Raw genomic sequence first — 20,813 nt, 5'->3', positions numbered from 1 at the left:
GGATCTCTGAAAATAACAAACTATCTTTTCAATGGCAATTGTCTCCCGATCTACTGGCCTCACCATACCTGAATGATAATAAATCTATATTTTAAAACAGTTTGCTGCTAAGGGCTTACCCTGCAACCTTGTTCCCAAGACTGCCCTTGAGCTTGAGGTGCCTGGAGTTTATATCCTGGCCCCTTCTTGTGACCTGTGGCCCATGACTGCCTAGAGGGGTGTAGTGGCAGGTCTCCGAAGACAGTGCCCAATGACCACGCCCCCGGTATTCATACATTTGTGTAGTCTTATCCCATATCATATTCAGCCTGGGCTACCTTGACTCGCACTAACCAATAAGATGTGGTGGAAGTGACGTTGTGCCAGTTCCAAGCTTAGTCTTTCAGAGACTGGAAGTTTTTGCTTCCTCCCCTAGGAATGCTCACTTTGGGGGGCCCTGAGCTACCATGTGAGGGGTCCAGCTACCTGCTGGAGAAAGGAACCACATGGAGAGGGAGAGCACTGAGACCAAACCCAGAATGAGAGAAGTCCAGATATCCCACAGCCCAGTAGGGTCAAGCCTACTAGCCATCCCTGGCCAGGTGCCAGAGGCACCTGAGTGCGCCATCTGGGATATTCCAGCCCAGTTGGGCCCTAAGAGGACTGCAGCTTTAGTTGACATTATATGATGCCTCACTGAGCCCCGTCAATCCATGGAATTGTGAACAATCACAGACAGGAATTAAGACTCTAAATTTAGGGGCGGTTTGTTATTCAGCAATAATAAACCCAAACAGGGATCTCCCTTTGCCTCAAAAGCCCAGTTCCCTTTGCCTCAAGGAGGGAAAGACTCTACCACTTAATTTATCCTGCAGAGCTCCCCATGGGATCAGGCTAAGGCTGGGACTTCACCTGAAATCGCATTCTAGCTAGTCTTCTCCCCCATCGCTGTCCTGTTTCATCTATTCCTTCATTGGTTTCTCCTGGGAGCATTTCTTTCCCAAGTCATGGATACACAAACCTTGTCTCAGACTCTGCTTCCGAGAGAATCTGACCCCAGTTGTGACACATCTGATTTTTCTCATCTCCAATCAGAAGCCAAGGGTCTGGCAGACTATTCTCTCTCCCTACTCTTCCCTGTCCCTCTCCTGCATCCAAAAAGCACAGACCACCTTCCAGACTCCCCAGCAACAGGCATCCATCTAGTCAGTGGGATGGGGGGATGAAAGTGGGAACAAAAACATCCAGGAGTTCTCTGAGGGGAGCAGCAAGCAGCTTGTTTTGCCCTGGTCAGCAGCAAATGAAACCTCTTTGCCCCCAACCACACAACCATGGAGGGGATCACATGGAGGTCAGGCAGAAGTCAGGAGGTTGGCATGTCAGCAGCAGTGCAGGGGCCAGGTGGGCATGAGAGTTGTCTCTGATTTTGTGTCTGTGGTGGGAGTGATTCTGCTAGTTGTTCCAACCCCTCCCTCAGGGAGTCTATCTCTGTGGCCTCTCCATCCCCACCAGTTCACAGTCCCTGGAAACCCCAAAATCCATCACCATGGATCCTCCAGCAGGTCCCACAGCCTGGTGCCACTGGAATCAGATAAGTCAGCAGAGAAAATGCTGGGGGCTGGGGGGCCACAGCCCAGTGGGGGACCCCCACTCAGAGCCTCCAGCCAATCCAAGGAGTCGGTGGGGCCCCTGGGAGAGGGGGATGGGGAGTTCGTGGGGGATGGGAGCGAGGAAGAGAAGACAGATGAGAGGCCTTCAGAGTCCGGGGAGGGGGACAGCAAGTCGAAGGAGCCGGGGAAGTCCAGGGGAATGGGGGGCAGCATGTCTGTAGGGAAAGGAATGAAGCGTGAGCTTAGGAAGGCAGGGATCCGGACCCCAGCTCCCTATTCGTCCTTTCCAGGAGTCTAGGCCCCCAGCGCATTCCTCCCTAGGACTCAGGAGTCCAGACACCTCAGGAGTCCAGATACCAACCTATTCCTCCCGCGAACACAGAAGCCCAGAACCTCGGCCCCCTTTCCCCCCAAATCTAGGACTTCGGCTCTTACCCTCAGGCTCCACCTGATCCTCCAGGATGTCACTGATGCCCCGGTTCGGAAGCAACTGTGGACGGGCAGAACTGGCGTGAACCTGGGACTCCAGCCTGATCCTGACTGAGACCCTAGGCCCGCTCCCTCTCACCTGCGCTCTGCGGATCGCTTCCTGCAGCTCCTCCTCCAGTGTCAGGGCTGTCGAGGCTGCTGCTGAAGAAGGAATCGGTACTGGAGCTGGAGCTGGAGCTGGAGCCTGAGCCGTCGATGCAGCCGGAGCCGGAGCAGGAGCCGGAGCCGTCACAAGGGTTTCCGCGGCAGGTGGAGGGGGCAGCGAGTGAGATGTCTGACTCGGCTTCAACTAGAACGGCGAAGAGGGCGAGTTCCTTTAAGCCGTGCCCACGGGGAGCAACCCTATCCACTCGCTACCTGTGGCTCCACCTCCTGGTCCCGGCCCAGGCCTTCACTCATCCATGGCTCCCTTCGGCTTCGCCCCCTATTCTTTCATTGGCTTCCCTTCCCTTAAGATCCTCCCCCTTTGCTCTTAACCGCGCCCCCCACACTTTATTGGCTATTCTTTTCTCGACTTCCCGCCCCGTCCCGCTTTGTCTTCTCCTCATTGGTCCATGCGCGTAGTCCCGCTCTCACCGAGCCCGGCCTCCCAGCGGCTCCCAAAGCCTTGCGCCTGAAGCGAGGCCAGGGAGCACCCGCCGGACCTTCCTCGCGCCGCGGCTTCGGCCGCTCGCGGGGCGGGGCGCCACCGCGCATGCGCTCCAGGAGCATCGACTTGGTCCCAGACACTGGGAGGCCCCGCAGGCGCAGCTGCTGCCGGAGCTCTGAGACCTAGGGAGGGAGGCGGAAAGAGGCCGTGCTAGGCGGGCTCCGGGGCGCAGGTGGTGGGGAGGGGGAGGTTGGAGCTGGACATTTGGAAACCGAGAGAGGAGGGACTGGGGACCCTAGGTCCTGGATCTCCAATGGAGCAGAGGCTGCAAGGTTAGACTTCTGGGTCCCCACTGAGCGAGAGGGCCAGCCTGGGAAGCTACTCCCCAAACTCACCGTCAGCTCCTCCAGTTTGAGAGTCTGAAGTTCCAACTTGTGTGGAGAGGGCGAGGGGCTGGGGACTCCTGGTGGGGAGGGAGTGAGGGGACTGAGCTTCATCCTGGCGAGAGTTGTGAAGGGAAAACAGGTTAGAAGGAGCAGAGAGAAAAGGCATTCTGGAGTCCTCAAAGACAGGGGCTCGTGAAGATGCAGGAAAGCAAGGGACCTGAGTTCTGAAGCTCCGCGAGAACAGGGGAGGCTAGTTCCGGTGCCTGAGAGACGAGGAACCGCGGCAGGGGGCGGGGGTGGGGAGGAGGTGGCTCAGGCTCTCGGGGATGAGGTCAGGATTTCTGGGAACTGAAGGAAGAGGGGCCGGGGATTTGGACTCTTGCGTCCTGGGGGAGGAGGGAGCTGGGGGCCCGAACTTCCCAGAGAACAAAAACAGGGGTCATACCTAGGAGGTGGCTGCTGTGAGTTTGTCCATTCCCATGGAGGTGGTCCAGGGGGACCCAAGGCCGACCCTTCAGCCTGGGGGTCTGCCCTGGACCCTTGTCTCGGCTCTGGGGGCATGTACTGGTGGTATGTCAAGTTCTTCTTGGGCTTGGGCTCCCTCCAATGTTGGGAGATCTTGGAAGACTCCTGAAAAAGCAGGTATGACGTCAAATGCTTCTGCTCCATTCCCACTTTCCTGCCCCAGAGCCCCATGAAAAGTACGGGGTCGGCTTGTCCCCATCAGAGAGGAGCAAAATGGGCAGCAGTAAGGAGGACCAAGGCTAGACTCTCAGGGGGACTTCCCTTCACTCTGGTCGAGACTCACCTTCTTCAGGGACCGCCAAGGGTAGTGTTTTGGCTCAGGGAGAAGGACCCCAGGGCTGAAGAGGAAAGGCGCTGGGCTCGAGGGTGAGGCTGGGGCCGGAGCCAGAGCCGGGTCTGCGGCTGAGATCCATGGATCTGGATCCGAGAATGGAGAGGCAGCAAAGGACCCTGAGAGGCCTGCAGGCAGCAAGCCAGGCAGGGAGAAACAAGGCTGCATGGGAAGGAGGACCCTGGAGGCCCCACCGCCCCCCCGGGTGCAAGAGGACAGAGCCAGGGAGTGAAACCCAAGTGGCAGGAGCTGGTTGTCTGGACTCCTGGATCTAAGGGCAGAAGTGCTAGGGACCCAGAATTTTACATTCTGAAGAAAGGCAGGAATCTCCTCCTCAGTCACCGAGGGGTGTGGTAGCTGAGGATCACAGATTCCTGGGGTTTTGCTGGGACAGGGGTGGGACCAGCACTCCTGGTTCTTGGGGAGAAAGAAGCTGAAAGCCACATCCTGAGATTTGTATGTGTGCCAAGTGTGGGGTGTGGGATGCCTGTCTTCTCCAAAGAAACAGGATCTGGATCCATGCATTTCATTGGAGTGGGAAAAGCCCAAGAGCAGGAAGAAAAGCTCCTAGGGGTGGGGCAGCCAGGGATCTGTACTCCTGGGTCCTGGGGAAGGGCAGGATGGGATTGCAATGTACCCTGGGGCATAGGCGCTGAGGCTCCGGAACCGAAACAAGATGTGTGGCAGCTGCACTCCAGGGTGCCCCAAGGGAGTAGGGCCGCCATCCCCTCCCTTTCAGGGCCCACACTTACTCGTGTCCTGATAGCGTCTGTGGATCCGAAGCTGGAGGACTGTGGAGGAAGGTGGGAGGAGAAAGGCGGGAAGGGAGTGTCCAAGAGCCTGGCCTGGCAGGCGAGTGTGAGCTGCAGTTGTTGGCGGGACACGTGTGCCCAGCCCCCTTACACACCCCGTGCAGGCGGGTGGGCGGGCAGCCTGCTCCCTTCCAGGGCCTCCTGCTTGTTCCCTGCCAGCACAGCGCCGAAGGCCAGAGCCGTTCTGGGGCCAGGAGCCAGCCAGCGGTGCAGGCAGGAGGCAGCCCTGCCCCCAACTCCTCCACCTGCCCCCTTCGTCAGCTGATGCCCACCCCATCCTCCGCCCAATCACCATCTTAGTGTTTGTACCTCGCCCCCTTTCATCCCCACACCCCATTTTGCACACGCCCACTCCCTTCTGCACTACCTCTGGGCCTCCCCTCAGTCGCCCCCTTTGCACACCCACCTTCAAACACGCATTTCCCTGGCCTCTATTTTTGCATCTACAGCACTTTTGTGCACTGATACCCTTTGCCACTCTTCATCCTAGGCTCACTGTCTCGGCACACACCCAGCCACGTTAACGCATTCAGAATTTGGCCCCCAGTTGTGGAGCAAGGATCTCTCTTTGCACATTTCTTTGTACACGTGCACTCTTTTGCACACTCCTTGCTCTTTGGTTACTGGTGTCTTCGCACCCACCCAACCACAGAAGCAGACTCATTTGCACACTCAAGTACACTCTGTCTACTCAGGACTTTACCTCCAGGTGTATCCACTTGCACACTTTTCACCTGTGCTGGGACCTGAAATGCAACCTTTGCCGCTTTCAAGGCTTGAGAGCTCATTGTCCCCTTGCCCACAGTTCCACACTGGGCGCTCCTCCGATTTGCACAGGTGTCAATTTAAGCCCCTGTTCCTTTGCAGTACCTGGTCCTCTGCACACCCACCCCTAGCCGCCCATTCCCCACTATTCACGTGAGCATTGCACCAGCCATTTGCACACTCACTGTCAACCACAACTCCACCCCTTTGCTGGGGCCTCCTTTACATAAATAATCTCTTGCACAGAAAACACATGCCTTTGGCATGTGTCACCACCCCCCTCCCATGTCACCCCGCCGTGCGGACTCCCAGACTCCCTTCCCTACGTGCACAGAGAGAAGACTCTCACCAGATCGGAACTTGGAGCGAATGATTTGGGAGCGCTGGGAGGAAGCTGCCAGGGTCATTGCCAAGGCTGGGATGGGCACCTGGACTGGCGGGGAGAGCAGGCCCCCCACAGGAGGCAGGGTCAGAGTGGAGGTCAGGAGGCGTCCCTTGCATGTGAACACAGCAGGGAAAGGGCCTGAGGAACTTAGAGATGGGAGCGGCCTTGAGCCATGACTTCTGGATCCTGGGGGAGGAGGGGGCTGGGTGCCCAGACTCCTGGGTGTGAGGGAGGACGCGCTGAGGGCCCCAACTCCTGGAGTCTGGGGGAGGAAGGACCTCAGATCTGGGACTCCTGGGTCCTAAGAAGGAGGGCACTGGTGGCCTGGACCCCGGGTCTATGAAAGGAGAGGGAGGAAAAGGGGGTGAAGGGAAGGAACTCAATACTCTAAGGGGCCTAGAATCCAACAGCCTTGATCAAGAGGGGAAAGGGGACCCGATAGGTCCCTGGGGAATGGAAGGGTCTCTGCCACCTGCACTTGAGAAGGGCGTGGGTGGGTGTCAGCCGCCACGGTCTGTGGGGAAGGGACTAGGATCAGAGAGGTGACAGAAGGGTTAAGGCGGGTTCCCCTCCCACCCCCCACCCCAGGGGCTTCTCACCAGGTGGGCTCGGCTCAGCTGTGCTCTGGAGCGGGTTGAGTCCCGCAGTCAAGGCTGGAGGCGGCAGGTTCCGCCCTACCGGCCTGGGACCGCCTCGTACCCCCCTTTTGGGGGCGTGTCGGGAGCGATGGAGAGGGGCGGGGGGAGACAGGAGCCCCTCCTGGCATCCTGAGAAGGGGCGGGAGCACGGACTGGGAGGGCCTGGGGCGGGGCGGAAGTCGGGGTTCCCGGCTCGCTCCTCCTCCACGTCCTGGGGCTGCGGGGTCGAAAGGGGCAGCGGCGGGAGGACTGACAGAAGCAGGTGCCAGGAGAGGGGCTCAGGGTGAGCAGCAGCGGCAGGTGGTCGTGCCCCGTCCCTATAGGCAGGTGCCACCTGTCGCTTACTTTTTCCCTGACGCAGCAGCCAGAGTCGGATTCAGGGGAGGGAAAAGTTCAAACTGGAGCCCCGAACTCCTGGGTGTGAGGGAGGAGGGGGCTGGAGACCTGAATTCCTGCGTTTGAAGAAAAAGAGGCAGAGGCTTGGACTCCTGGGCCCGAGGGAGGAGTGCGTTGCGGGCCCATACTTTCGGATGTGAGGGAAGAGGGATTCCAGAACAGGGACAAGAAACGTTGAGACTCATCAGTGTGCCCGACAGGCAGAAAGGTCCAGAAGGGGCTTGGGAACCCAGACTCCTGGGTCTGAGGGAGGAGGCTGGAGTATGGGCTATGGAAGGTCGAAGGGAGCGCTGGCTATTTCCCACTGGCAGGACTGAGGGCGTGATCTTTGGCAGAACAAGTTTAGGGCTCTGTCCTGAGATGCGTGGGAGGCCACAGTGCTCCTGGATTGGATTACATGCAAGAGGGCAAGCTGAGGCCGTGGCTATAAATATCACGGAGGATTCGGCAGGAGCCCAATGCTCCAGGCAAGGGCCCTGATGCCTTATTCCACAGAAAATCATCACTACCGCTCCCGAGTCTTAACAATAGAGGCATTGCCAATACCACAGATACCTTTATTGTTCCTGGCACTCAAATTCCCAAACCCATCTTCCCACGGTCCCATCCTCTACTACCCCAAAACTCAAACTCCCAGCATTCCACGCGGGGAAAAACTACAACTCCCAGAAAGCTCTGCGCTCAGACAGGCTCTAGACTCTAGAGAAGCCGATGAATTTTCAAGGTTCGCGCGCTCGTTTGCTATTGGTTTTCAAGGAGGCGTGGCCACGGGAGGTCCGTGGCGGTGATTGGCCGGCAGTTCCTGCTGCTCAAGATCCCAGAGGAGGCGGCGGAGCCTGCGCAGTTCACGGTGCAGGGCGTCGTCCGTCACAGGACCGGTGAGGCTGAGGCGCGAGCTGCCCAAGGGCAGGATGAGGGGAGGATGGGAGGAGAAGCTTTCGAAGATGTCCCCTATGAGACCGAAGAAGTCGGAGTTAAATTCTGAAAATGGGCGTGAGGCAGCAGTGTCGGGGATAGCCGAGACTGCGTCACGCCCGAAGAAAGGAAAAAAACCCCGGCAACTACTAGAGCAGGGTCCCCTCAAACGCGACTCTTGGGAGTCCCCAAGCATCATGGGAGCTGTAGTTCAGACTATGAAAGGCCACCGTTGCCTGGGAAACGGGCGATATAGTTGGGTTCTTGGGTCCATTAGGGAGGAAGGACTGGGAACTTCGTTGTACAGTTTCCTTAGAGTGGAGGGGCCTCGAACTCGGCCTCCTAGGTGAGAAGGAAAGAGGGAAAGAGGGGGAAAGAGGCTGGGGACCTGAACCGCTGCGAAAAAAATAAGGAGCTGGGGGCTTGAACTCCTGTATCCTGGGATCCTGCACTTAGATCCCGGGGCAGGAGAGGGTTAGGGGTCCAGAATCTTGGACCAGGAGGAAGGAGTTGGGGCTATGGATCCCTAGGTCCTGAGGATAGAAGAAAGGTGACAGCCCCAATGCCTCTGTCCCTATTTCTCCTCACCTGTGTCCACAGCATCTCGCTCTGCAGGGGGAGGATCCCAGGCAGGTGGAGGCCCGCGGCCAGGACCCAGCTGGTAGTGGCTGAGCAGATGGTGGAGCTGAGCAGGGGTCAGCGTGGGGTGGTCAGTTCGTAGGCTGCTCCATGAAGCCTGGTGGGAAGATGAGGTGAAAAATCCACGATCATTATGGGGCAGCTGAGAAATCCTAAGAGGAAGGCCCTTCATAGAAGAGGGCATGGATGTAGTGGGTAGACAGTGATGTCTGTGCAATGTTTTCCAGGTACTGTGAGACATGGTTGTCACCAAAGTGATAGTGGGAAAGGGCATACTCTCAGCTTTAAAAAAGAAAAATGTGATTTGCTTTGGAATACATGAGGAGGTAGGAGTAGGCAGGGGTGGAGAAGAAACAAAACTGACCATTAGTTTATGTTACTGTGTGCATAGGTGTTCATTATTCTACTGTGGCTACTTTTTGTAACTGTTTGAAAATTTCTGTACCTAACCTAGATCTAGGCAACAGAATCATCACTGTGGTTAAAACAAGAAACTCAACCCAGATTGCCTGGGTTCAAAAGTCCCAGGCTACTCATTACCTTCTCGCAAACCCTGTGCCTCAGTTTCCTCACCTGTAAATTGGGGGAGAACAGGAACTACCTAACAGGGTTGTTAGGACGATTTAATATGGCAAGATTGTAAAGTACACAGAACTCTGACTGGTGCTTATTAAATGCTCTGTAGAAGTTTGATAAATAAAAGTAAATAAATGAAATCAAGTGACCTAGCCTGCCTGATTCTCAGTTTCTTTGTCTGAACAAAATTGTCAATTAATAACCTACTTCACGAGGCTTAGTCAGCATTCAGTGAGAAGGGCTAAACACAGTATCTGGCGTGTAGTTTATGTTCAATGAATGTTTTAAACGTCACATTCCTTGGTCCCATACCAGACTTCCTGAATCAGCATGTCTGAGGGAGGGGACCCTGGAAACTATTATTAATAAGTCCAGCTGGGATTCAGATGCAGCCAAAATTGGACATTTATGTGGCTGGCTTCCTTCTAGCTGCTGATGCATCACCCATGGTGTCTGAACTGGGACTGGGGATACCATGGAGTCCAAGGGGAGATCCAAGGGTAAGCTGAATACAGAGGATGGATGAGTGGGATTGGGGACTCAGAGGTCAGGGGTCAGGAGTCACCTTGAGCAGGGAGGTGCGAGGCACACAGAGCAGGTTCACAGCTATGGAGAGTTTCCGGAAGAACTCAGTGGCAATGTCACCCAGCCCGGCCCCCTGCAGCCAGTCCAAGACAAGGTCCAGGTTGGTTCGGATTTGGACAGCTCGGGACCATTGATAGAAAGGTCGGCCTTGACCTGTGGGGGAACGGTGTGAAAAGCAATGGGTGCACAGACTCTGCCCTCCTGCCTCCCAGACCTTTCCTATTCTTCAGCTTGGGATCTGGAGCTTCCTCTCCAGAGTCCCTAAAGATGAGGCCTGAGCCTCTGATGTGTCTTAACTGATGCAGGTCTCAGTGGCTCCTGTCTCTGCTTCCCGGACCCTTTCCAGACCAACCCTCACCTCGTTCCATCAGCGAGTTGAGAAGGGATGCATTGGAGAAGAAGAACAAGTAGCCAAAAGTCTGAGACACAAGGTCCGGGTGCAGCTCGCACTGGCTGGTCAGTTCCAGGGCAGCTTGAAACACGCCCAGGGTAGGTCTCAACCCTGGAGGCATGGCCCCCAGCTCGGCTCCAGGCCCCGGCAGCTCTGCCCCAGCTGTGAAAGGGTTACTATCCAGGAGAGCAGGCAGCGTTGAATACAGAGTCTGAGGAGACACAGACATGCAAACAAGGGATCGGACTACAACTCCCTGGAAGCTACAGGGTAGTAGAGCATGAAGGTACTGGGGAGCTCCACCAAAGGCTTCTGGGAATTGTAGTCCATTCTACCTTCAACATCCCAAAGGTCTCCATGAGCAAAATCCTACTTTCCAGATAGGTTCCTAGCATTCATCAGGCCTGGGATACCTCAAGTTTAAGAAAGGCTTTCCAGAAGTGTCTTGGGTATTTTAAGACCACCTCTGATGTAGTTCTCAACAGAGACAGCTCAAGGAGGACAAAGGACGTTGAAAAAAGAGGCTCCCTTCAATCAAAGAATTATTTATCCAGAATTCCCGAAGGAAAGGAAAAGAATGGAGAGTCAGGAAGTGGGAGTGGGGTGGCAGGTAGCCAGTGGAAAGTGAGATCAGGCCAAGGACAGGAAATGAGGTCAGAGCCAAAGAAGAAATAAAACCACACTTGGCAGGGATGTACAGGAAGTGAAGCCTAGGAGGAAAGGGCTTCACAAATCAAGGCTGCTCAAGGAACATAGAGACTACCTGTCCCAAAATATCCCCTTTCATTCTACAGATAAGGAATGAGGCCCACCATAAGACAGAAACCCTGAGAATTCCAAGAAGCAATATTAAGTTCAGGAGTGCGGGTGGTGGGACTTCCCTGGTGGCACAGTGCATAAGACTCCATGCTCCCAATGCAGGGGGCCCAGGTTCAATCCCTGGTCAGGGAACTAGATCCCACATGTGTGCTGCAACTAAGAGTTCACATGCCAAAACTAAGGAGCCCACCTGCCGCAACTAAGGCCCAGCACAACCAAATAAATAAATATTAAAAAAAAAAAAAGAGTGGTGGTGGGGGACTGGGGCAGGAAGCAGGCCCTACAGGATGGGCACTCCAGGGAGAAAAAGGCTTGTGGCTCAGAAAAGGGAATGAATTCAAAGCTATAGGAAGTGAGGTCAGCAAACACAGAAAGTGAGGACTGAATAAAGAGGTTTAATTTAAATGACAGTGCCTAGTATTATTTGATCTATATCTATCTATCTATCTAACTTATCAGTGACTTAAGACTGGACTTAGAATAACAGTAGCTTGAGAAAGTGGTAACAGTGATATAACCAGGCAGTGAAGTCAGCCTATGAGGAGGGGATAGTTGCAGAGACAGGAAGAGAAGTCAGGAAGGCAGGAAGTGATGTAAGCTCAAACAGGAACTGGTACCAGAACAGCAAAGTGCGAGGTGGGGGAGGGGCTGGGACATGGGAAGTGATGTCAGAAGCAGGAAATGTTGCTAGGTCAAATAAGAAGTGACACCAGATGTAGTTCATGTGATGTAGTTCAAACAGGAAGTGATGCTATACCAAACAGGAAGCAGGGATCAAGGCCAACCTTGGTGAGGTAGTAGACAGACTGCTGGAAGGTACACATGATGACCTCATCCAGGAGGGCCATAGCCTCGTCACACAATTCCAAGTCATTGCAGAGCTGTGGGTCTGAGGACAGGCATAGGAGTGAGAGGGAGAACCAGAGGCTGCCAGGCAGAAGCCCAGGTCCCCAGGTGCAGGGAACGGCAGGAGGCTTGGACAAGCATGGGCCTGGGTCAGAGCTCACCCTCCTGGTCGGCCTCCTTCTCCATCTCTAGCACCTTCTCCTGCACAAAGCTCAGCAGCTCCGTGGTGTTGGCCATCCATAGCATGAGTGGCCGCAACTCCACAGACACAGCCTCAGGGGTCAAAGGCACCTCAGGAACCCCCTCAGGGTGGCTGGGAAAAGGGGAAGGGACTTGGAATCCTTGCCCAATTCCCCCCCCCAAATATGTCCAAGCCCCGAGATCTGGGTCTAACTGGGGTCAGAGTCCAACCCTCATTTCACAACTAGAAAAGTTGAGTCCCAAAGAAGCTTGCACTAAAACATGCAAGGAAATGTGAACATAGAACTGGCTGTGAATCCTGACCCCCACATCACTCTAGACCCTTCTCCCCAGAGTTTCTCTTACTTTTCTGGCTGACGGTCTCCAATTTCCTTAATCTTTTCCTGTGGAACAGTAAGATCAGAATTAAGGTGAGGTGGATGAGGAAGAGAGGCCTATGAGTTAATGCCCTGAGTTTTCCTTTTTGACAAGAGACTCTCCCCAATTTTCAAATGGACTCTGATCCTCAAGCTTCAGAATAGTCAATCCTCTTCTTACAGTTTAAAACACACACACCTATGATTAATGGTGGTCTGTCTCCCTTTAGGTCTACTTCTGCTCAAATGGAGTTTCCCCCTATTCAAAAACAACCTCCTAAACCTGTCTTCTAACTAGGCCCCAGCTCAATAGGATGGAACTTTCCCCGCCTCCCCCACCCCCAACTCTGAATGGCTTCTCCCTGGCAGTTCCATCTGCTGGTCCAGTGGGTTTGTTCTCACTCGCCTCCAAGAATGGTCTCGCCCACTACGGCTCCAACCTTCAGGGATCTCTTCCCCTACCCCATCTCCCAGGATGGTTTCTTCCAATATCCCCCGGCTGCAAAGATAGGTACTACTGTACTGTCTTCTCTTAAAGCACTGTGGATTAATCCACAGCTCCCAGCATCCCTTGGGGCCCCTTGCTTAATAGCCCAAGCCCCCTCCTGAGGTATCCTGGGAGATGTAGTTTTGCCTGCCCAACTACGGAACTAAGGTTGGAGGTGGCTAGAGGAGGCTCGGGAAAGGAGTTGGGGCGCAGATGGGACTGGACGCAGGTTGGCAGTGCTCACCCAGACAGCCTCCTTGATGAGACGGGCCAGGCGGCCCAGCAGGCGCGGCAGGTGGCCCAGCTCCAGCTCCCGAGCTGAGTGCTGCACACACAGCGCCAGCAGCGTGGCGGGCCCCAGGGGCGGCAGGTCCCCGGCACCGGCGGCCGCGGCACGCACGATCTCACCCAGCAGCGCCTCTTCCTCGCGCGGCCGAAAGCGCAGCACGGGCTCGCGGCCGTCCAGGTAGGCCGCTAGTGCCTCACCACGCTCCTGCAGGCCACGGCCACACAGGCGGCAAGAGAAAGCCCAGCCGGGGCCCGGCGGTGTGGCCCCGGGGCGTGCGGGCAGCCACGGAGGCCTCGCCGGCCCCGCGCCCCCAGCGCGGGGGTCCTTGTACATGAACAGGAAGTGCTCACCGAGCCCCAGCAGGTCGCCCGGATGCAGCTCAGTCTCCCGCAGCAGGAGGCACCCATTGTGCGTGACCGGGGCTCCCCGTGATGGGCGCACCATCGCCGGGGGCTCAGGACCTGCGCGCACTGTGCAGTGACGCGGCAGGATGTCCGGGGCGTTGAGAAAGGTGTCTACATACGGGGCTGGGGACCCGCCGCGGGCCGAGGAGTTCCCACCCCGGCCGAACACGTGCTGCTCCCGAGTCATCACATACACCACGAAGTCCTGGAGGGAAAGTGAAGATGCACTAAAGGACACCACTCCAGGAGGACTGGATGCTTCTGAGGAAATCCCTTACCCACAGTTGACCAGATCCCTTGAATGAGCACTTCCAAGGAGATCTCCTGGGATCCCAAAGGACTCACCAATTACCTCCGACCTCCCATGAGTGGACTCTTCAAAGGCACTTCCTATGGTGAACTGTCCCATAACATCCATCCTGAAGACTGGATACGAGGAAACCCCTTTCTTGACATGGGCTCTACCATTTCCCTCCCTCAAAGAATGGATGCTTCCCGGGAGATCTTTTTCCAATGGATTCTCCCATCTTCTCACCTCCTCTGAATGGACTCCTTCAAGCCAATCCCTTCCTACAGTGGATTCTCCCATAACATCCATCCCAAAGAATGGGTGCTTCCAAGGACACCACATCTCCATTACTAAAATGGACTGTCCCACTACCCTCACCCTCTAAGAATGGACCTTCCCAAGGAAACCTTCTTTCTCCTAGGAACTCTCCCATTTCCCTACCCTAGTCCCCACTTGCCCATCATTCCACCCCTGTGATGGAGGCTTTCAAAGACATTTCCCCTTCCAATAATAGTTTCTCTCAATATTCCCAAAGCAAGGATACCTTTAAAGAGACTTCCCCTTTGAACAAAGGTTTCTTCCATTATCTCTGCCCCATGAATGTACACTTCCAAGGAGACCCACTTTCTGTAATGGACTCTCATTTTTTCCCACCCCATGAATTTACTTCCAAGGAGCCGTAATTCTACAACGGACTCACCTATTCCCCCCACTCCCAGGATGGAGGATTCCAAAGACACTCTCCCTCCCATCAACGGATGCTCTCAATATTCCCATCCCCAAAAAGGACGTCTCCAAGGAGATCTCCATACAGTGGCACTTCTAGTAACCCCATCTTATAAATAGATGTTTTCAAGGAGACCCTCTTCTTATAATGGAGTGTCCCATTTCATCCACCAGATGAAGAGGTGCATTCCAGAAGACCCCTTCCTAAAAATGACTCTCCCATCTGCATCCTATAAAAATGGAAGCACTCTGTCTGACCCCCTTCCTAAAGTAGACACTTCTGTTCCCCATTCATGTCTGAGAAAACAGTCATCCTGATATCCATAAATCCCCTCCCTACACTGAACTCTCTCCCACTACCTCCACCCCATGAATGCACATTTCTAAATTTCCTTACTACAATGTATTGGTTCATTTGCCTCTTGAGAAATATGGATCTTTCCATATTTCCATATTTCCATATTTCAGAAGATCACCTTCTGAAGGTAGAATCTCCTATTTTTCATCCCTGTCTGGAGGAATGGAATGATCCTGACTACCCGAACCCCCTTTTTACAATGGGCTCCCCTGTTCCTTAACCCAAGAAGGGGTTCTTCCACTGCACCTCATATGAACTCTCACATTACAGACACCCACGAATAGATGAATGCAAAGAAATTCCTCTCTACAAGAGATTCAACAATTACTCCTGTTCCCAAGGAACGGACACTTCCAATGAAGCCTCTTACAAAGAAATTTCTCATGAATCCCATCTGAAAGAATGGATGTTTCCAATGTTTCCCTCTCTTCCCATAACGTACTTTCTTATATTCCCAGAATAGATCCTTCCAATTTGACCACCTTTCCTAAATAGAGCCTCCTTTTCACCAACCTTGTCTGGAGGAATGGGCTGTTATAATATATACAAACCCCTTCCTACAATGAACTTTCCCTGTCCTGTTGCCCCAGCAAGGAAGAATGAATTCCTCCAATGCAAGTTCTTTGAATAGTTTTAACCTCTCACCCATATACACAGCCAAGTGACCTAACCCAGATGGATCCCTCTCTGAGAGTAAAAATGGAACTGTTCAGTAAACTCCACCACCTTCCAGAGTGGGCTTTCCCATTGATTCCAGTTGTACCTGTTGAGCTTGGCTGTACCACTGTTACCCAAAGGTGGACAAAACCATAAGAATGATTCTCCTAATTATCATACACACACACACGAATATTTCCAATAATACATTACATTTCTTTAATGAAATAACTTACCACTGGCCCCCAACCACTAATCCTTTCTTTCTCTAGTTCCCCAACACTCAAACAAGTTCTCCTATTGCCACTCATATATGTAAAATAAAAGTATCACTACCACCTGTCCCCATCAACAATGTTCACAATCGTTCCAAAGTAAACCATCAACTTTAAAAAATGATTTAGGGACTTCCCTGGTGATCCAGTGGTAAAGAATTCGCCTTCCAATGCAGGGGACTCGGGTTCGATCCCTGGTCGGGGAACTAAGACCCCACATGCTGCGGGGCAACTAAGCCCGCGTGCTGCAAAGTACGGAGTCCGCGCGACACAACTAGAGAGAAGCCCTTGCACCGCAACGAAGTGTCCGCGCCCGCAACAAGAGATCCCGCATGCCGCAACTAAGACCCAAGCCCGCCAAAAATAAAAATTAATTAATTAAATATTCTTTAAAAAATGATTCAATCCACTCCTCCTAAGACAACATAGGCTTACCCCGAACAAGATTCCAGGCATCAATCAAATTATCTCCCTCCCCAGAAGATACTCTTCCATTACTCTCCCTCAAGAAAGAGAGGCCTCCAAGAAGATCTTTCTAAAATAGGCTCTCCCAGGAGTTACGGCTGGGCATGGACTAGTGGTTAGAATTCCGGGCTTTCACTGCTGTGGCCCGGGTTCAATCCCTTGTCGGGGAACTGAGATCCCGCAAGTCGCACAGTGCGGGAAAATAAAATAAAATATAAAATAAAGTGGGCTCTCCCATTCTCCCTGGAGGAAGACACTGCTTTCTCCCAACTTTGAAAGAAATGAATCATCGCCTACTTGCCCCTCCAGTGAAATCCTTCTCCGACATCTATCTCCACCACTCCCATTCTCTTCTCTGATATTATCTCCTACTCTGGAACCTGGCTGGGACCGTACCTTCCAACATACCTGAAACTAACGCGACCCACGGGATTCTGGGAGTTGTAGTTTTGCCGCCCATTCAACCAAAGGGTGGGGCATAGGTCTCTCTCGTTAGGTCAGGTTGCGCTTACCTGGGCGTCCTGGTAGCCCTGCAGCAGCAGGAAGTAGGGGCGGTTGCTGGGGGCCTGGATGAGGCACTGGGTCAATTGATCGAAGTCGCCGGGGTCTACAGGTCCGATTTGGGCATCGGCTGCCCCTGGGGCCATGCTAAGTGCCTGCTGCCTGCGCTCCTGCTGCCGCCGCCTCCGACCCTGCAGACTGAGCTCCGATACGCTGCGCCGCAAGGACAGGTTTTCCGAGCGCTCCTTGCCCCCGGACCCAGCCGAGGGCCCTGACCCCGACCCCGGGCCGGGACTGGCCAGCGCCGCCCCACCTGACGCCGCGCGGGAGCGGTTCTTCTGTGGCCGCCACGAGGGGGCGCCCGTGCCTGCCGAGAGAGATGGAGAAAGATGAGACAGAGACTGGAAAGAGCTAGAGATTCTAAAGACAATTGGCTGCAAAGAGGTGAGGCTGCTTCCCACATTTAGGTTTTTGCATATGCTGTTCCCTGTGCCTGGAACATACTTCCTGCTTGACTCCTACCCATCTTGTAATTTCAGCTCATAAATTCATTCATTCTGGGCTTCCCTGGTGGCGCAGTGGTTGAGAGTCCACCTGCCAATGCAGGGGACACGGGTTCGAGCCCTGGTCTGGGAAGATCCCACATGCCACGGAGCAACTAGGCCCGTGAGCCACAACTACTGAGCCTGCGCGTCTGGAGCCTGTGCTCCGCAACAAGAGAGGCCACGATAGTGAGAGGCCCGTGCACCGCGATGAAGAGCGGCCTCCGCTTGCCACAACTAGAGAAAGCCCTCGCACATAAACGAAGACCCAACACAGCCCAAAATAAATTAATTAATTTTTAAAAAATTCATTCATTCTTTCAGTTAATATTTTTTGAGCCCCTACTATGTGCCAGGCACTGTTCTAGGCACTAGAACTGTTCACGAAGAACCGAGAAGATACTGCCCCAAGGAAAGCAGAAACCACCTCCTCTTGAACACCTTTCCCTGACATTCCAAGTCGAAGCAGAGAAGGGCACCACTGGCACTCCGAACTTTGTCACACACAGCCCTGGCATCTAGTAGGTGCCCAGTGGAAATGAGCTGAATGAGTGAACTGATGTTTTTCTCACTGGGCTGTGAAATCTAGAAGGTCGGGAACTTGTCAATGTCCCCACTGTATTCCCCCAGGGCCCTAAATAATGTGTGGCCCACAGAAGGTGTTCAGTGAATGCTTTTTGGAAAAAAAAAAAAAAGGAAAAGAAAAAAAGACAATGATGGTTATAATTGCATTCTTTATTTAGCAACTACTATGTGCCAAACCCTGTGCTAAACCCCTTTATATGCATTATATCATTGAATCTTCGCCTAGGATTTTGCTGGGTTTAACCGGCGAAGAAAGCCCATGAGTGTAACTGCTACACCACTCTATCTCTCAAAGGGAGACTCGGGAACAGAAAAGCTGTGAGAAGGCTCCCTGAGCAGACACTATCTTTGTGATCCCAGCCCCACCCCTGCCAGACTGTGCCCCCTCCTTTGTTATTTCATCACAGGTGCACCTCCTGTTCCAGGCCAGGCCTTCTCAAATACTAGGCCCCCAAGTAGCCTGGTCGTTGGCCAATACAAATACCGCTTCATTTCCGGTGCACCACCCTCAGGCCCCCACTCAGGCTTTGCAGCCAACCCAGCCTAAGGTCACCTGGTCCAAGGCCCACCCTTCTGAAGCTCCGCCCTTTCTTAGGCCCTGATCTAATAGCCCATTTCTTCACCTTCCAAGCGCGTCCCCCTTCTAGCTTCCATTCACATAGGCCCTGCCCCTCACGAGCCAATTCAGCCTACTACTGAGAGGCCATCTGCCATCAGGACCACTCATCTGCCCCGCGCAATATCTCTGCCTTCCTATTACTCCATTCCGAGGCCCCGCCCCGGCATCGCAGGCCCCGCCCATCAACTCTGCACCTATCCCAAGAGCAAAGTCCTCGGGCCTAGGCCATCTGGCTGACCTAGGTCCTGCCCCACCTCCGCCTTCCCCTAGACCCAGTGCTATAGGTCCCGCGCAGTCCCCGTCCCGCGGACCCCTCCCCCCGGCGCCCGCCATCCTGTCCCAACAGTCCCTCAGGCCCCGCCCACACTGGCTCCGCCCCAAGTCCCACCCATCCCTCCGCAGGCCCCGCCCCCAGAATCCGGCTTCCCCACCCCACCCACCCCCCAGCTCACCGTCGCCGTCTGCCGCTCCGAAGGCCTCCTGCTCCAGGCGGCGCGCCTCCTCGCGGCCGCGCAGCTCGAAACGCCGCGCCCAGCCGGGCCGCGCCCGCCAAAGCTCCTGCACCAGCAGTGGGCGCTCCGAGTCGCCCAGAACTCGCAGGTGCTCCGCCCGCCACTCGCCGCTGCCAATGGTGCCCGCCGCGGGCCGGCCCAGCGCGTCGCACAGCGCGAAGGCGTCCACGCAGCTGCTCTCGCCGGGGCCGCTGCCGGGGCTGCCGGCCAGACCGTAGCGCTCCAGCGCCTCGGCCACCAGCTCGCGCGCCGTGGAGCGCGCCGTGGCCAGCACGCTCTTGTAGTTGGCGCCCGAAGCCAACCCGGCGCCGAAGATCTTGAGGACCCCCGGGGGCGCCGTGGCGCGGGCGGCCAGTGGCGGCTCGGGGGCCACGCCCGCCGCCAGCTCCGGCAGCTTCTTCTCGCTGGCCCAGCGCTGCGCGGCCCCCGGAGTCCCGGGGGCTCCCGCGCCACCGGACCCCGTGGTCCCCGAGCCCCGAAAGAGCTGAGAGATGCGCTTGGCGCGGCTCCCTGAGGCTCCCCCGGCCGCCTTGACCGCGCCCACTCGCCGCAGCTCCACGTGCGGCGGCGGCGGGGGCAGTGGCTCGCTGCTGCGGCTCCCCGTGTCCGAAGACGAAGACCTGGGAGCCCACCGGCGAGCAGAGACACGGGAGAGAGATCCAGAAAGACATGCAGAGACGGGGGTAGGGGTTAGAGAAAGAGAGAGGTGGGCAGAGACCCAGAGTGGGGGGGGGGCGGGGAGGAACAGAGACCCAGAAAGGGAGGGACAGACACCCAGAGATAGTGGGGGACAAACACCCCCAGAAGGACGAGAGACGCGAGGTGTATAGAGATGGGGGGTGGCGTGGGCAGAGGCCAGAGGCAAAGAGAGAGCGAAGGAGAGAAAATAAATAAATAAAGGCGAGTCCCACAGAAGGAAATTCCAAGAGGTGAGCAGGGAGAGGAGGAAGGTGAACCAAACCGCTACTCCTACTGTGTCCCTATCCCCGTGTCCACTGGCCTAAGCCCATCTCCAGGCCCAGCACTTCCCTCACCGGACCCTATATCACTGGGGCCCACTGTCCCCTACCGCCTGCCATCTCACTTGCCCATTCAGGACAGGAACTGGAGCCAACTCTTTCCGGTTCCCTGGCATTACCCAGTGCAGGGACTGGGTCATAAACAGGGACAGATGGGAGGCAGGTGGGGCAGGGGCAGGAGCCGTGAGGAGGTGGGTACTCACTTGACAGAGACAGCGCTGGGCCAGCGTCGACCCAGCTTGGCCAGTTGCTTCCTGGGAGAATTGATCCACAGGCCCACCGGGAGATGGAGCTTCCCAAAGCGGGGGCTTCCGCCCTCCTTCCGCTCACCAGATAGCATGGCCCTAAGGGAGGGTGGATAAAGCCCCGGCTCCTGAGGCCTTGAGAGGTAGGGATGGGGTGAAGGGGGACCTGGACTCCTGAGTCAGAGGGAGGAGGGGTCTGGGACCCAGCCTTCAGAATCTGGGCAGAGGAGGGGATGGGAGCCCGGACTGCTGGTTGCTGGGATAGGGGGTAGCTGGGGACTGACTCCTGGGTCTGAGGGAGGAGGGTGCTGGACTCCTGGGTCCCCAGCTCTTACCCTGCTTCGGGTCCCGGCAGCACCCGGGGGCCCTGGCTCCGCTTGCCCTGGTTGGTTCCTGACCCCGCTGCTCCTGTTCAGCCTTTGCCTCTGCCCCAGCTCCCAGCACTGGGTGGGGGACAGGAAAAGGCAAGAGGAAACCGGCAGGAAGAGCGGGGAGGGGGCGTCCTGTGAGGGGACCGGGCCTGGGGGAGGAGACCTGGGGAAGGCTGGCCCGGCCCCACTCCTTGATTCTGGAATTACATCGCAGCCAGTTGGCCCCTTCCAGGACC

At 55.5% G+C, this 20,813-nt stretch overlaps 2 protein-coding genes across 6 annotated transcripts; both read right to left on the bottom strand.

Annotated features, from left to right (window-relative positions):
• Positions 1-1,029: 1,029 nt before the first annotated feature.
• MAMSTR (MEF2 activating motif and SAP domain containing transcriptional regulator) lies at positions 1,030-6,618 on the bottom strand. Of its 5 annotated transcripts, XM_060000541.1 has the most exons (10): positions 6,471-6,618; positions 5,836-5,919; positions 4,662-4,700; positions 3,862-4,037; positions 3,499-3,683; positions 3,063-3,165; positions 2,655-2,849; positions 2,158-2,367; positions 2,025-2,079; positions 1,030-1,804 (listed from the first exon to the last, which is right to left on the bottom strand). In XM_060000541.1, exons 2-10 carry the CDS (start codon positions 5,891-5,893, stop codon positions 1,521-1,523), a joined length of 1,305 nt encoding a protein of 434 aa, XP_059856524.1. In that variant the 5' UTR covers positions 5,894-5,919; positions 6,471-6,618; the 3' UTR covers positions 1,030-1,520. The 5 variants fall into 5 exon arrangements, with proteins under 5 accessions (XP_059856524.1, XP_059856521.1, XP_059856523.1 ...); XM_060000538.1 differs by having other exon boundaries at positions 2,025-2,367; XM_060000540.2 differs by having other exon boundaries at positions 2,025-2,367; positions 3,862-3,995.
• Positions 6,619-7,448: 830 nt separating this feature from the next.
• RASIP1 (Ras interacting protein 1) lies at positions 7,449-20,674 on the bottom strand. The gene is made up of 12 exons (XM_060000278.1): positions 20,542-20,674; positions 20,165-20,305; positions 18,883-19,562; positions 16,696-17,051; positions 12,965-13,618; positions 12,223-12,260; positions 11,838-11,989; positions 11,616-11,719; positions 9,979-10,222; positions 9,601-9,773; positions 8,409-8,556; positions 7,449-7,856 (listed from the first exon to the last, which is right to left on the bottom strand). The coding sequence occupies exons 2-12, from the start codon at positions 20,299-20,301 to the stop codon at positions 7,657-7,659; spliced, it is 2,886 nt and encodes a 961-aa protein (XP_059856261.1). The 5' UTR covers positions 20,302-20,305; positions 20,542-20,674; the 3' UTR covers positions 7,449-7,656.
• Between the last annotated feature and the right edge of the window lie 139 nt (positions 20,675-20,813).

This window comes from Delphinus delphis, chromosome 20 (genome assembly GCF_949987515.2).
Source record: "Delphinus delphis chromosome 20, mDelDel1.2, whole genome shotgun sequence".
Classification (NCBI taxonomy): Eukaryota; Metazoa; Chordata; class Mammalia; order Artiodactyla; family Delphinidae; genus Delphinus; species Delphinus delphis.
The sequence above is the reverse complement of the archived record's forward strand: the minus strand, read 5'-3'. Positions and strand labels throughout refer to the sequence as shown.